The 17,236-nt window shown below is 40.9% G+C and overlaps 1 protein-coding gene across 3 annotated transcripts in view; it reads right to left on the bottom strand.

The window, feature by feature from the left end:
* The window catches only part of CALD1 (caldesmon 1), a 198,140-nt gene that overhangs the window by 107,121 nt on the left and 73,783 nt on the right, over positions 1-17,236 (bottom strand). For all 3 annotated transcript variants that reach the window (XM_025379423.1, XM_025379424.1, XM_025379427.1), the window contains exon 3: positions 595-706. In XM_025379423.1, the coding sequence (XP_025235208.1) occupies positions 595-665 (71 nt within the window). In that variant the 5' untranslated portion in view covers positions 666-706. The remainder of the gene's footprint in view (positions 1-594; positions 707-17,236) is intronic.

The following is a 17,236-nucleotide window of genomic DNA, read 5'->3' as shown; positions in this document are numbered from 1 at the left end:
TTTATCTCCCCAGTTTGGCCTCGTAGTCACCACTATAGAGGCCTCACATGACATGAACAGCTTCCAATTACACCCAGAATCTCCTCGGTAACATAGCCCACTATTAACCTGTACTATGCAGATCCGTAGAGTTCAATACTTTTCTAATAAGAATGAAAATTTTTCACAAGATTCATCCAGGGCTTTTTGCGTTTTTTGTTTTTTTTTTTTTTAGATTGAAGACTCTCATTTCCTAAATGGTTCCAATATTCAATACTTGGCATTTTCATGTCATTTCTTATTATATAAGCTTTTTAAATCTTCACTCACACATTACTTTTGTCATTTAAGACATTCCAATGTGAAAGGTATTGATTAAATGCAATTATCAATATGCAATTATCAATTGATTCCTCTCAAATTTCTCTTTTTCTTGATCCTTGTTTGTTTTCCTTTTTTAAATGCTAAATTTAGAGTCTTAGCAGAAAAATTTTCCATAACTACTTTTGCGAACAGTTTGGTGTGCAATATGGCCTCTCAGAAGGATGGTCTTTGAGGCCTGAAACCAACGTTGTTAATAAGGGAATACAAGTATTTTTCACCCTAGATCCTTACCTTTCTGCTTCGAGTCGCATCTCCTCCCTCTTTTGCCTTCTAAGTTCTCTGCGACGTTCAAAATCATCCATGGTGTGATTTCAGGTTCAGGGAGACCAGATGACGTCTGGACCTGAAGGAGAGGAGGTAGAGTCAATATCATAGATAACTCAGTGTGTTACCTCTCTTTCAGTCACTGTGCACCCTCTCCCATTTGCCAGTCTCCTGATTTTTCTTTACTCTTAGAAAGCTGATAAGGTAGCCAGTGATCAATTTCTGACTCCTGAGCCAAGTTAAATTCAGTCTCATTCATGAATCTCTTAGAGACAAGTGAGTAAGATCCCAAGATTATATATTCTTTTAAAAAGACCTCAGGAGACAGAGAGGTTTTGAAGACTTGAAATATTGGTAGAATCACTTGAAATTCTACTGAATGATTTTGTTCTTTGTAACTTGCTGAACCCCAGACCAAAGTTATGGAAAAGTGAACAAAGAAGGAGGAAAACAGGAATGATAAACAGAAAAGAAAAGTGGCAAGAAGAGGAATATGTAGGAACTAGGAGAAAAGTGAAAGCGAGAAATAAAATAATACGGTATCTCGGCATATAATGTGCATATTCTCAAAGAAGCATCAGGATTTTAATAAAGACTGCAGCAGTAACATCATGAATAAACATCATGAAGCAACATTTTTAAAAGCAGTTAAGTGGTGATCAAGCTGTTTTCCAAGTTCTAAAATCACTGCTCTTTCTACGGATGTAACCCAACCATTTTACCCTTTCCTACCTCCTCTGTGATGGTTTTAATTCCGGAAAGACCTTCCCCTTCCAATTCTTTAAATGAGGAGCCCGTTTCCCCTGCGTTTTTGTGCCATGGAGTCAAGTATTCCAGAATTCCCCTGCAGCCCCCAAACCCAAAATGACTACCAGAAAGGGGGAAGCGGGCTCTTTTTGTCCTTGCTTTGTTTACAGAGCTGTCAGTGGTTAGTTAAACTCGGCCTGGAATCTGGCATTTAAGGCCTGCTTGAAGATTGTTTCCTGTGCGGAACGGGAGGCCTCCACTTCCTCTGGAATCCTAGACTCTCTGCTGCACTCGAATCACAAAAATATTTTCCAGCCCTTTCTGTGCACACGAGACAAGCCATTTGCCCTGTGTGAGAAAATAAGGAGCTGTACAAAACCTAAAGCCATCACACCTGAAGGCATCTTTGTTTGAAGGAGCAAAAAACAAAACTTAGATTTTGAAGCCAAGTTCAGAAACCTTCTTAAATAAATTGTCCAATTCTTTTATTTTCAAATGTTTTTTCCCCCTTAAAAAATCCCACAAAAACAAAAATAAAAGCTCAGCCAACAAAAGCAAAACTATACAATGTTTGAATTTTTCCCCTTTTTATCGTCTAAGGTGTTATTAATGTTCCTTATAAATCTTTAGAAATTCAAATCTTGGTGTTTATTTGGAGTTTTAAATTTTTGGTGTTTATCTATTTTACTCTTACCAAGAGTACTTCCTGAGGCTTTGCTAGCTGTGAAAGAAACAACTCATTTTCTTTCTTATTATTTCATCAACCATAAAGAAATTTTTCTACACTTTCCAATCTAGTCTACAATTATCAGAATGGAAAAAGAAAAAGTGATTTGAGAGTTCCCTAAGAGGCCATCCGAGGGCCCTTCTCCCTGGGGTAGGCTCCTGTTCTGACCACAGGGCAGGAGTGTGTGAGGACAGCCCTGTGGGCAGTAGGATCTAAACTCATGGACTCGAATGCCAGGTGTAGTGGGAGAGCAGACTCTTCTCTTCCTTCAGTGTGGTCTTTTGTTGCATATAAAGTGCCCCTTGAATAACTTTAGCAATAGCAAACAGACATGGGAAAAAGAGATCCATCTATAAGGAAACAATTTTACCTTTTAAAATTTATCCAAGTAGCTTGAAGAGCATCCTCTAAGCCTCTGTCTGGTTTTTGCTCCTACCTCATCAAATTTAAGCTGTCATTCTGGCTGTTTGTCAGCAACAGTGGTTCTCAGCCTATACCTCTGGTGGAGGTGCTAATGAGCAGTGAAATGAGTATCTCCAAGCAGGCTGGAGAGGTACATGGACTGCAGAGCCCAGCAGTGTCTTGGAGTACTTAGAGGGAAGTGAAACTAACATCGTGAGGTCACTTCCGCTGGCCATCCTCGCTGGCTCTCAACCCACGCAAATTCTTTTTCTACTACCCATTCTCTTCTCCCACTTCTCACCTTCTCTTGCTTACTTGGGCACTTTTTCTTTCCCAGCCATAGAAAAACTACCTGTCGTTTGAGTGCTGCTGAGTATATATGTGGAGGCACCCAGAGGGAGAGAGAGTGTGTGTGCCATTTCCTACACACCAGTGCTTTTCTAGGTGAGGCTTTGTGCACATGAGTGGGTGTAGCTTAGAGGAAAGCACAAAACCACATCTGTGTACCATGTGGTATGACTGTTGGTGGTGTGTGTGGGTGGTGTGTGTTTCTTGTGTGTGGGGGAGAGAAGGTGTATGTGTGTATGAAAATTGTTCTCAGTATCAACCCAGGATGGGGCTGGAGATCCTCCTTCATCCCTGCACCCTTATATCACAGAGCTTTTCGGCCCTTCTCTAGCATCTTTCCTTTGTAAGAGGAGCCATGTCTAGGTAGAATGGTAGGTGATTTTTTTTTTTTCCTCTTCTATGTCCCCAGGCAGTAATCCCTCATTTCCTGCCCTACCCCTACTCAGTGCTGAATTCTTTTCAGCAACATTGGTTAGGAAACAAACTCTCAACCAATGAAGGGATGAAAAGTCAAGACAGGGAGATTCCATCAGTCGTGAGGCTCTGGGTGTCACAAATAGTGTGAAAGAGCTAAGTATTGATGTTTGTGACAGATGGGTTCTTGCAGAGTTTTATGAAAATCTAAATTTTTGTGCTCGAGGGGGGATTGTGGTCATGCTATAGAAAGATTTACTGAGGTGGCTTCTTTCGTAAAGAGGGGAAAAACAAAAACCTTAACAGAGGCAGATAAGTCATGACCTATGGACATGTCTGTGTTTTCAGTATGGGTTCTCATAGATTGGATTTTCTTTTAAAACAAGGTCTGCCTACACTGCCATGATTAAGAAATAAGTCAGTGTTAAAGTTTTAGGCCAGATGCAGTGGTTCACGCCGGTAATCCCAACACTTTGGGAGGCCGAGGTGGGTGGATCACTTGATGTCAGGAGTTCAAGACCAGCCTGGCCAACATGGTGAAACCCCATGTTTACTAAAAACACAACAAATTAGCTGGGCGTGGTGGCAGATTACTGTAATCCTAGCTACTTGGGAGACTGAGGCAGGAGAATCACTTGAACCCGTGAGGTGGAGTTTGCAGTGAGCTGAGATTGGGCCACTTCACTCCAGCCTGAGCAACAGAGCGAGACTCCATCTCAAAAAAAAAAAAAAGGAAAGAAAAAAGATTTCAATCACCGAACACATTGCCCTTACTTTTTTTTTTCTTTTTTTGAAATGGAGTTTCACTCTTGTCACCCAAGCTGGAGTACAATGACGCGATCTCGGCTCACTGCAACCTCTGCCTCCCACGTTCGAGAAATTCTCCTGCCTCAGCCTCCCGAGCCCCTGGGATTACAGGTGTACACCACCACGCCCGGCTAATTTTGTTATTTTTAGTAGAGACGGGGTTTCACCACGTTGGCCAGGCTGGTCTCGAACTCCTGACCTCAGGTGATCCTCCTACCTCGGCCTCCCAAAGTGCTGGGATTATAGGCATGAGCCACTGCGCCTGGCCTGCCCTTCTTTTTGAACAAAGCCACAAGCCTGCAGCCCAGGGGATTGGCATGATGTGACAAGAGGTGTGTCCTGCATCTTACCATCACGCCAGGGCTTCCGGGACTTTCCTCTCTTTCCTTTCTTTCCTCCTTGCTTTTTTTCTCTGCCTCTTTTCAAAGGCGGAATATTGATTGGTATTTCTTCTGACATTAAAAAATTTTTCTCTTTCTTTGTCACTTTTTTTTCTTCTCTATATCCCACCCTATGTTGGAAATTAAAGTATATTTATATTTATTAAAACTAATTTATGGCTCTTTTCCTTTAAAAATTTAGTTCGATAGCTAATGTGCATCTTTCAACCAAGAAATTTATTATGTTTTATATTCACAAAGTTTTTGCTGTTTTCTTTTTCCCTCTATGGGCACGTGGCCCTCAGTATAGATATTTCCTGTGACGCCTTTACAAGGAGAACTAGTAAGTTTCTGCTTTTGTTTGGGTCAGGGTTGGTGGCAGATAAGCCATTTTAGGTGTGTGTTGGTGTACTCACCTGTGCACGCGCACATGTGTAAATTCAGTCAAGGCAGGAGATGTTTGTGAGCAGGTGGCTTTCTAACCCAGCACTCAACACTTAGGGACAAAGCCATATGGAAGAAGCTAAGTCTTATCTACTTTTTGGGCAGTGCCAATATTGGTTTGGAATGCAAGAATAATAAAATCTGTTGTATCCGGGACACTGAATAAGTTACATCCAAAAGGAGCTAACATTTATTGAATATGTACTGTGTGGCAGGCCATTTTTTAAGCCTTTAACATTTTAATGAATAGACTTTATTGCTTAGAGCAGGAAAAAAGCGAGTAGAGAGTACAGAGTTCCCATATATTCCCCCCTCCCCAACTCCTGCCCACATTTTCTCCTGCATTTGGAGATAGAGTCTTTGCAGATGTAGTCAAGATGAGGTGATTAGGGTGGTCCCTTATCCAATATAATGGTGTCCTTATGAAAAGGGGAAATTTGGCACAGAGACAACACACACAGAGGGGAGATAATGTGAAGGCATGGTGAGATGCCATGAGAAAGTGGAGACAAGGAAGACCTAAGGTTTTCACCAGAAAGCTGGGAAAGAGAAATGGGGCAAACCCTTCCCCAGCGCATTCAGAGGGAGCCTGGCCATGCTGACACCTCCATTTCAAACTTCAGCTCTCCATAACAGTGGGACAAGAAATTACTGTTATTCTAAACCAACTAGTGTGTGGTACTTTGTTATGGCAGCCCTAGGAAACTATTAGGAACCTCTTGCAGTAGTGTGGTACATTTGTTCCAATTGACAAACCAATATTCATGCATTATTATTAACTAAAGTTCATAGTTTACATTAAGGTTCACTCTTTGTTGTATAGTTTCAAAGGTTTCACCAAATACCGAATGTCATGTATTCACCATAGTAGCCTCATACAGAATAGTTTCACTGCCTAAAAATCCCACCTGCTCCACTTGTTCATCCTTTCCCTCTCCTTACTCCCAAATCCTGGCAACCACTGATGTTTTTATGTCTCTACAGCTTTGGCTTTTCCAGAATATCATATAGTTGGCATCATACAGTATGTCTGTAGCCTTTTCTGATTGGCATATTCTACTTAACAATACACATTTAAGTTTCCTTCAAGTCTTTTCATGGCTGATAGCTCTGCTGGGCCATTAAAATATATGTAATTTTACTTTATCTGGGTAACAAATCTGTGAGGTAGCTAGTATAATTCCCACCTTATGGAATTTCAAAGTGTATGCTCTTAACCACTATAATAGGACTAATCCACTATTTCTCTCTAGGATTTGTTTTCCATTTCAGGGAACAAACAAGAGTGCCCCAAAGAAGTTCTGAGAGGACTATTATCACTGATTGCCACATTGATTCATTGGATCATATAACCTTAGGTAAGAAATAATCCTAAAAATTACCTGTGCCTTCAGTTTACAACCTGTTTGGTTTAAATCATAGAATTATCAAGTCACAAAAGATCTCAACTGAATCAGCCTTCCAAATGCTTATTTCATCTCTGTTAATTTATTGTTAGGGCTTTGTAAAATTCGTAACTCAGGATGGCTGTATCCTCGACAGCATCATTGCATACTCTTCTTCAGTATCTTAGTTTCTTCTCTTATATTGCACCTTCTTCATTAGGCATATTTCTCCTCTAACCCACTATATTCTCATTCACAACATCATCATTTCTCTGCTCTTGCAAGGAATTCTAGTCTTGGAACACTCAAAACCATTATTAGACAGGTCCTCTCTGACTAGTCATCATTTTGCACCCGCTGTAAATTTCATGATTCAGCTACCTCGATGAGGTCTCACAAAAACATTTATACAATCAATATTCAATAAATATTTACCAAACAGCTACTATGTGCCGGGTACTGTTCTAGACACTGGGATATAACAGTGAACAAGACAGAAAAGGTCTTTGCCTTCCTGGAATTGATAGTTCAGACTTTTTTGCTTCTTTAAACTTCCACCAGGCTTATCACACTCATCTTCAACCTTGGACCATACCCATCACCTGCTTTCTGTTTTGTGTTCTTGAGATTCAATGCTTTGTGGGAGAAAGGGTGCATGTTGTGTCTATCCTAAAGATTTGCATTCATTTCAGTTGTGCCATCGCTGCAACTCAGTGACGTTTCTCTTCATCCTACAGCTATTGGGTGATTTCTGGGTATAACATACTCCAGCAGATTTCCTACCTCTGATCTGCAATGATCGTCACTCACCTTGACCCTTTAACTGTTTTCCTCCCTTGGCAAATAGTGACCTGGAATGAGACCTAGGAGACTGAAACTGAAGCTCTATGAGCTTTGTTTCTCTATAAAGTGAGCTGGTTGGAGAGATAATATTCAAAGTCTCATCTTACTCCACATAATAATACTATGAATGTATACCTGCTTGAGCCAGTAAAGCTGGAGGTATCACGCATGACATATCCATGCTTCTTCCTCCTTCCCAGATGTAAATGTCTTGAGTATCTAAGTCTGTTCTCATTTAATTGTTTGATCTAGAAACCATTAACCTTCCTTTCAAGCTGATCATACCACAGCATCCTAGATAAAAAATATTTGATTACCTCTCAAATATGTCTTACAACTTTCTACCTCTACATTTTTACTCATTCTTTTTAATCCACATCTTCACTATCCATATTTTTATTCCATCATGAATTTCAGGCTCAAATTTTACTTCCCTCATGATGCCCTTTCCTGAGAACCCTAGCTTAAGTGTGACCGTTCCCTCCTTGAATGTCTATAATTCATTTTGATAATCAATAACACACTGTCGGCTGCAGCTCATCGATTGTTCTCTTTCACTAGTCTTTAAATATTTGTATTAATATTTTACTTTCCATATGCTTTTGTTCTTAAGGCCACTTATGAAAAGATATAGTCTTTTAAAAAAATTTTCCACAATTGGGACAGAGTAGGCACTCAGAAATTGTAGCCAATTTGAGCCACTGGATTTTTATTCTAGATTTTACCATTCTGAGTATGGAAAATGTAATTCAAGCCAATTCATCTCTCTGTACTTTATTGACTGATCAGTGTTTACAAAGTGAATCAAAGACCTTGGTAATTGACTATGTATGAATCTCAAAAATTATATAAACCCACATTTGCAGTAGTTACACAGTAAATCTGGCAGCACTTTCTTTCCGACTGTACAAAATGAACTTTTGTCCTTTTCGAAAAAATCAATTTATCAACCCACTTTGCTCTTTTCTGAACTGAATGGTTCATTTGGGATTCGAAAACCAAATAAACAAATGGATTATAATGTACAGTTTACACTTAACTTTCGCTCAACCTCCACCATCTTGTTCCAAAACTCTGTGCTACTTTAAAAAAACACATGCATTTACCAAGGCATGTCTGTCAAGAACAGCAGCATAGAAATAAGAATGAATACAATCAACCTGAGGCACTTTGTCCTTTCAAGGTGTTTCTTTTCTCTGATCAGTGGAATCCAAAACACAAAGCTCTACTAAGGGCAGGTTAACAGGTTATGACCTGTTTTTCCCTTGTCTTCCCTGCACAATCTTTCAGTATTACTATTTCTCTATTTGTACTTCCCACTAGCAAACAGAAGACCTGGCATTATTAAAGCCAATGTCTTCATGCCCTCTCTTTCACCTTCTGAGTAGCAGACAGTTTGGGTAGTTTAGATTTGTGAAATGATGGTTTTTGTATATACTAACATCAACACTTAGGAAGACACCATGTTTAGGGACTTTAGGTTGCATCTTCCAGTGTTATCACAAATAAAACCACCTTAATTTGGAGCACTTTATATTTTTCAAAACTTTATGGTTACCATTATTTGATCCTCTCGGGGAAGAAGAATCAATTCAACCCCATTTAAAGAAAGGAGACTGAGACATATAAAGCTTTGACATTAGCTCCTTAACCACTACACATCAGTGGAAAACCAGGATTGGCATTTAGACTAATTTCTAAACCAACTTGAAAGTTGCTTAGAAGAGTGAAGAGAAGTGAAAATGTGCGACATGACTTCTGTTTTCTTTTCAAGCATTTAAATACTTTTCCTTGATGAACTCAAGGAGAATTAGGCTGAAAGACAGAGTTTAATGCTAAATCAGAATAGGCATGCTGCTCTTTTGGTCCCTAGAGAAGAGCAAATGACATAAGTGTAAACCCTAAGGCAAAGTGGAAATTCTCCAGTAACTTGTGTCCATGTGAGAAAAAATGCATAGACTTGCTACAAATATGTAAAGATGCTTTCTAAATGTATGCCTGACTAACAGAGGCATTCACAATATTATCACACATAATTCAGATGCAGGGAGGGCCAGCTCCAGCAGAACTACCCAAAAATGGGGGTGCATGGAAAGAGCAGATCCCTGTCTCTGAAAAAAGCCAGGGAGAAGTGAAGTGGCCATCTGTTTAGGGTTATGGTGAAAATATGTTTTTTAAGATTCTAAGGCTATGCTGTCCAATATGGTAGCCACCAGCCATGAGGTCATTTAAATTTAATTGAAAATAAATAAAATTTAAAATTCAGTTTCACCAGTCCCATTTCAAGAGCTCAGTGGCCATTATGTGGTTAGTGGCCCCCATATAAGATGGTGCAGAGAACATTTTCACCACTGCAGAAAGTTCTATTGGACGGCCCTGCTATAAGATCTTCCGACTTCTGGCTGGGCATGGTGGCTCACACCTGTGATCCCAGCACTTTGGGAGGCCGAGGCAGGTGGATCACAAGGTCAGGGGATCGAGACCATCCTGGCCAACATGGTGAAACCCTGTCTCTACTCAAATTACAAAAATTAGCTGGGTGTGGTGGTACGCGCCTTGCATAGTAGTCCCAGCTACTCAAGAGGCTGAGGCAGGAGAATCACTTGAACCCAGGAGGTGGAAGTTGCAGTGAGCCGAGGTCACACCACTGCACTCCAGCCTGGCGACAGAACAAGACTGTCTCAGGAAAAACAAAAAATAGATCTTCCAACTCCTAATATGAAGTGATTGTACTGAGTGAAGTAATGCTATACACTTCAGAGACATGAAGGTAAGTTAGACATGGTCTCTGTCTTCAAAGACCTTACAATCTCATAGAAAAGATATGATAAGGTGTGGGTGTTACGTAGGGCAACATCTCAAAGCATGGCTGTGCTCTCCTAATTCCCTCATTGATACTCTCTCCATTTTCCTGTGGAGGCTCTTTGGATGGGGGCAATCTTGCTGTGACGGGGCACTTGCAACTGAGAAAGTAAAATGCTTGGCAAATGCAAAAGAAGCTGAGACATTGGCTGAAGAAAGATCACACTTCAAGTTAAGTAACAAGGCCCAAGAGTGGTTCACATGGAATGAAAGTTCAGAAACCATGGGTCTTTCCCAATTGTAAACATTCTGCAGAGATCACCATATTTTACATAAAAGTAGTTTAATTTGTGCATGACCTTCTGGACTTGCTGAACTACTCATCTTAAAAAAAAAAAAAAATCAGCAACTCATGTGCCTGCTTTTTGGTGACTGGTTTGCTCAGCTAACACTTCCAGTTTAGTGATCAAAAACCACATACAGAGCCTTGGCCAGCTATCTTGCTAATATAAAGTAGGAGAGCTTAGATGGCAGGATGCAAATCCATTTATATTGTTGAAAACAATTCAAAGGTGTGTTCTAGAGGTGCTTTGTTAATAGCAGTATTTTTGTATGTGAAGGACAAGCTGTTATTGATCAGGGACTAATTAGTCTCTAGTGAATTATTTGACGTCTGTTCATTATGATCATCAGGTGTGTCTACTGTCGTCTGAAACTGCAAAGCAGGTTAAAAACTATCTTCTAGAAGTTTATAATCCAAGGTGGAAAGCTTTGAAACCCAACTAAAGGACATTATCTGCTATGTCCCTTGGACGTAATAGACATATAATTGAAGCATATACATTTACAGATAAATAATAAGTTGAAAAGTACTTAGATTGATTCCTCTTTCTTTACATTTAGATGGTAATGTAGATAGTAATGAGTCATTTCGATAGTAGTTTCACTTATTTGTTAGTTTGGGGATACCTGGACTTTTCATCAGGTAGGGAATGGCTCACAGTTGGGGCCTGCTTAAGAATAGCACAAAACCATAGGATCTTTGAACAAGTGACCCAGTAACCTGAGTTTGTACTAACACCCATATTGTATTTCTATTGGAGCACTTAGTCTCTAGCTTGTATTTTAATGACCAAGTACATATTTGTCTTCTGTAAAAGGTTGTTATATCTTAGAAGTGATTACTCTCATTCATGATTCCTCAAAGTTCTTAACCGACTATTTTTCTTATACTCAGCTTTAGGCTCACATTTGTTGAGCTGGAACAGATGCCAGGGCAGTGCTTATTTGTTGAACTTAGTTGTTAAACGAATGAACTTGGCTAAGATGTTATCAAAAGGCGGTGTCTCTGGCTGAGCTCTTAGTAACCTTGGAAATGGTGGTGGTTTACTATGGAACTCTATTTTATATTTTGATTTGTAGTTGCGGTTGTTTTCCTCTAGCGGAAAAGAACTTGGTCTTAGAGAGACATTTCGGTTTCAGGAAGAGGAGTACTAGGCATTTAACCGAGGGAATAGGTTTGTTCTTGGATGTTGAAAGAAAAAGAAGACATGATGAATAAGAAAAGAAGAGAATCAGAATTCAGCTGATATACTTCAAATTTCCGCAGCCTTTGGAAAGTCCTTGCTACTCCTCCATCATAATTAGAGAGCACTGACATTCAGAGCCGATTTAAATGTTTCCATCAGTCTAAAAAAAGTGTTGCCTGATTGTGCTCTCTAAGCATGCTCAGTAATTAGAAACATAAGGCACCATTCTGGAGGTTTGCTTGGGACCCTACCCTTCCCAGGCCTTGTGTGGCAACCCATTGGCTACAGGACTTTTATGTTTTCTCACCATCTCTTAGGAGCCCCAGCCTAGATCATAGGAAAAGTGTGAGGTTGCCATGGGCATTCCTGGAAAAACTAGATGCTTCCGGCGCCACTTTAGACTTTAAAATACACAGAAGAAGCTCACTCTGCCTGCCTGTTTCCTCGCTAAAGCACTATAGCTCTGTACTATACATGGAAGGCAACAGTTCAAGGATTCAAACCAAAAGAGGCAAAAGGAGGATCTTCGTGACAACCAGCTTGAAATGGCATCCTTGCTCGCTTCTTAGAACAAGAAAGCTGTTCCAGCAGCTGACGTTAGAGTTCCTCACACTCTTGCTGAAAAACCTATACTTTGCAGAGTGTAGGGTTAGAATACCATCTAAGAAGCAGCAGCAACAGCTTTCTACTTCTGACAATATCTACAAAGAAAATGGAAAAATACTTGTAATCAAGGACTTCAACTCGACAGTTACCTAGCTTGTCAAATTAAAACATGTGGCAACCACCTGCTGAGTATCTTGAAAACATGATACTTTCTTGTTTCTCTCCCTGACTTAAAATCTCCTTGGAGTACATTTGCAATTCCTAATTTTTCACACTTAAACAAAAGCTGTCCACACTATGTTTAAAGATGACTAAGCAATTTTGTATTAAGTAACCAAAGAGCACCCTGCCAATTTTAGAATAATTAAGTTTCTGCAGCCTAATATAAACAGTTCCAAGAACTACATGCGGCCTACCAAAAGTATATATTACAAGTAGTCAATCCTGTGGCCAGCTGGCAGACAGATCAACATATTAAAGTAGAATTGTTCAGAATTTGGAGTATTATTTTTCTTTTCTCCCAGTATTTTTTCTGCATCCAACTTTGTTTCTTTGGGAATGTTTTCAAGTACACAAAGCAAGAAACTATTGTGGGATTGCACCTCTTGTAAACGAATGAGCATTTCTCTTGAGATCCTTTGGAATGCACCTATCATTCCCATTTCAATTCCATCTACACAGGCAGCCAAAGAAAAATGGAGCAAATGAATCCACCTTCGTACCCCTCAAGTGAAAGCATTCGTATTTTGCTTGATCACCAGAAAGATCTGCATTGACCGCTGGACAAGTGAATGTGGACATTACGCCATAGGTCTGTTGAGTACCAAAACACCTTTCTAACCCTAGATCCTTGCACTGTGCATTAGTCTGCTCTTGCAGTGCTCTAAAGAACTATCTGAGACTGTGTAATTTATAAAGAAAAGAGTTAATTGGCTCATTATTCTGCAGACTGTATAAGTAACATGGCTGGGGAGGCCTCAGGAGACTCTCTTTTTTTTTTTTTAAATGGAGTCTTGCTCTGTCGCCCAGACTGGAGTGCAGTGGCGTGATCTCAGCTCACTGCAAGCTCCCCTTCCTGGGTTCACGCCATTCTCCTGCCTCAGCCTCCCGAGTACAGGCGTGTGCCATCACGCCCGGCTAATTTTTTTTGTATTTTTAGTAGAGATGAGGTTTGACTGTGTTAGCCAGGATGGTCTCTATCTCCTGACCTCATGATCCACCTGCCTCAGCCTCCCAAAGTGCTGGGATTATAGGCGTGAGCCACGACGCCTGGCCGGCCTCAGGAGACTTTCAATCTTTGTAGAAGGCAAACAGGAAGCAGGCATGCCTGACATGGCCGAGTAGGAGGAAGAAAGAGCAGGGGAGGTGCTGCACACTTTTTAACAGCCATATCTTGTGAGAACTCACTCAGTATCAGGAGAACAGCAAGGGGGGAAATCCTTCCCCATGATCCAGTCGCCTCCCACCAGGCCCCTCCTCCAACAATGGGGATCACAATTCAACATGAGATGTGGCAGGGACACAAATCCAAACCATATCACACTGCCTTTACCAGATAGCTTCGTGGGCCAGAATTTCTTGCTAATAAGGCTAAAGTCACAGATTTATCCCACCAGGAATGAGTTACTCATTTGAGGGGAAAAAATCCTAAACTACAGCCCTGTGCTGTGACATTAATCCTGGCCAGCTATATGACAGATATAGCTGACCACCTTAAATCGAGAAAATAGAGATAGTTAGTTTAGCCTATCCTGCCGTGACCTTCAGTAGTGTATATGGCCAAATGAATGTGAGTGTGTCATCACACAAAAGGCCCGGACATATTCAGCTGCATTATAAGTCCTGTCGTCTTCTGCATTATATTTAAATTCAGATACAGTCAAGAGCAGCTGAGACTCTATAACTATCATCCCAATGAGAACTTTAATAAAAACATTCAATGGCGATCATTAAAAAGTCAGGAAACAACAGATGCTGGAGACCGTGTGGAGAAATAGGAACGCTTTTACACTGTTGGTGGGAGTGTAAATTAGTTCAACCATTGTGGAAGACAGTGTGGCAATTCCTCAAGGATTTAGATCTAGAAATACCATTTGACCCAGCAATCCCATTACTGGGTGTATACCCAAAGGATTATAAATCATTTTCCTATAAAGACACATGCACTCATGTTTATCGCAGCACTATTCACAATAGCAAAGACTTGGAACCAACCCAAATGTCCATCAATGATAGACTGAATAAAAAAATTGTGGCACATATACACCATGGAATACTATGCAGCCATAAAAAAGGATGAGTTCATGTCCTTTGCAGGGACATCGATGAAGCTGGAAATCATCATTCTCAGCAAACTAAGACAAGAACAGAAAACCAAACACCACATGTAATCACTTATAAGTGGAAGCTGAACAATGAGAACACATGGACACAGGGAGGGGAACATCACACACTGGGACCTGTTTGGGGGGTGGGGGGCTAGGGGAGGGATAGCATTAGGAGAAATACCTAATGTAGGTGATGGGTTGATGGGTGCAGTAAACCACCATGGCACGTGTATACCTATGTAACAAACCTGCACGTTCTGCACATGTACCCCAGAACTTAAAGTATAATAAAAATAAGTAAATAAATAAATTCAATAAATGTTTATGAAATATTATTCATGTACTAGCTACCTTGCTTAGTGTAGGATATAAGATGTGAATGCAACTATTCTGCCCTCAAGATGCTTGTAGCCTGATGGTGGAGACGGGCAATCAACAAATAAAATACAAATTAAGATAATGTCAGGAAGAAACCAAAAAAGAAGAAAAAAAGAAGCTACTATGAGAGAGAACTACAGGAACAATCTAATGGTTTCCTACGTGTTAGATTAAGATCTGGGCAGTGGCTGGGTGCGGTGGCTCAAGCCTGTAATCCCAGCACTTTGGGAGGCCGAGATGGGCGGATCACGAGGTCAGGAGATCGAGACCATCCTGGCTAACATGGTGAAACCCCATCTCTACTAAAAAATACAAAAAACTAGCCGGGCGAGGTGGCGGGCGCCTGTAGTCCCAGCTACTGGGAGGCTGAGGCAGGAGAATGGCATAAACCCTGCAAGTGGAGCTTGCAGTGAGCTGAGATCTCGCCACTGCACTCCAGCCCGGGCGACAGAGCCAGACTCTGTCTCAAAAAAAAAAAAAAAAAAAAAAAGATCTGGGCGGTAATCACTTTTTCCAAAAGGAATGACATTAATATATATATAGACATGAATTCATACAGGGAACATAAATTTATCAGACTGGAGTTTGTATTCATTCAACAAATTAAATTGACATCGGGTACGTGCCAGACATTCTCTCCCCTACGTGCAGATAAATATAATTCCTTTCCACTTCTGTCTCCTAAATAGGTGGGTGAGGAGAAAAGCAACTAGTCAGATTTGAGGGATGGTGAACTAGTCTCACCCACTTCTTTCCCACTTCAGGTCCTACATAAGTTACATAAAATTAATGATCCATCAGAAGCTGTTGCCAGAATTCATGCAGACCCAGGGAATCCATGTTAAGACATTAGCTTCACGTGGCTAAGGTGGGAGGCATGAAAGAGAGCATCTTTCTAGACCCATCCAGCTCCGTGAACTTCCGACAATAAAAACATGGTTCTAACCCATCATCAAGCAGAAATATGCTGATTTAAACAAAGCTGGTCCACCGTGTTTTTCAAATGCTGGTGCTTGATTCCAAGAAACAAACAGTCCATAATAAATTTATCCCAGTGGCAGAACATCTCACAACCAGCTTTTCCACTTTGAATACCACAAACAGACCTTTTATTTGTTGACACACAGCCCCTGGACATTCATGAAAACAAGATGTTCTCTTGCTGCTTTTTAAGTTAAACAGATTTAAGTCAAGGTCTCAGCTCTCAGCCGAATTTTAAAAACAGATGTTACATAGCAAAAAGGCTGCACTGACCCTAGCAACAAGAGGCTATTTCACTTGAACTTGGATATTCTTTGTCAGCAGGAGAAGTGATCAAAGGTGCTTTAAACTGGAGGCAGGAGCAGCCCAGGGTTTACTACTGTCTCCATTCAGTGACTGCCTAGAAGGTCTGGGAAGCTGTTGGGTATTCGGGACTCTTGTTTTGGGAATAAATGTGGCTGGGAAGGGCTGGTGATTGGGAGGTGCAAATTCCTTGGTTTTGAATGGAGTTATTCAGGAAAAATGATCTTCCTCCCACATACCACCATCTTGTTTCTCTGAAGACCCCAGAAACTCTCTGTGAAATGACTCCACTCTTTCCATCACATGATTCCTTTCCCCACCCTACCCTCCGATGCAAACACAACTCACAGCCAAGTCAAACTCCTGAGTCCTGCAATGATTTCACTCTCATTTCTCCTCTGGGCCTTTGTCCCTGGCTTCCTGCCGCCCATAACCTGAAGTGCCCTCCACTCCTGCAAATCCCATATATTTTTTCTAGAGTCCAGCTCAAGTCCTATCTTCATCCCAGAACCACCCTCCCTTTCAGCTTCTACAGCAATTATTGGCCTTGTTCTTGGTGATCGATACTACATGGCCTTGTTATTCAAAGGTTTTATACCATCGGTTTCTCTTTACCAAGTCTGAAGCTGCTCGGTGTCAGGGCCTGCATCTCCTCTGACACCCTCTCACAGTGCTGAGTACTTTGCTATGCAGTTATGTATCAATAGAAATATTTGCCGAGTTGAACTCCTTGAAAAGCTTAAGAATCCTGGCCTGAGACTCCAAGTTCCAAATAATGTCGCAGCTATGATCCCCTGTGCTGTTTGCCCCATGTTCTTGTTTTACTTCTTCTGGGCACATTATAGAATTGTGCTTGCCTCTTGTGGTCTTCTGGGGCCAAGTGGCTAATTCTGGTCAGTGAGTTTTGAGCAGAAGTATCATGTCACTTCTAGGGTAGCCTTGCCAGTAGGAGACCCTCCAAAGAGCTCTTTTCTCTCCACCATGGTTGGTAAGATTTCCAGACAGTCATAGTCTGTAGAGGTTGCTAAGCGTGGATGACAGTGATGTGGACTAGAAACCATTGCCTATCCAGGGTTAGTGACAAAGCATGAGTGATAAACACGTGTTCGTTTTGAAGTTGCTGAGATTTTAGCTGTTTCTGACACCAGTATAACCTAGCTTGTCATGACTGATTAAGTCTTGGCCA

The sequence above is a fragment of the Theropithecus gelada genome, chromosome 3 (assembly GCF_003255815.1).
Source record: "Theropithecus gelada isolate Dixy chromosome 3, Tgel_1.0, whole genome shotgun sequence".
In the NCBI taxonomy this organism is placed as follows: Eukaryota; Metazoa; Chordata; class Mammalia; order Primates; family Cercopithecidae; genus Theropithecus; species Theropithecus gelada.
Note: the sequence above shows the minus strand (reverse complement) of the source record. Positions and strands in the feature narration are given on the sequence as shown.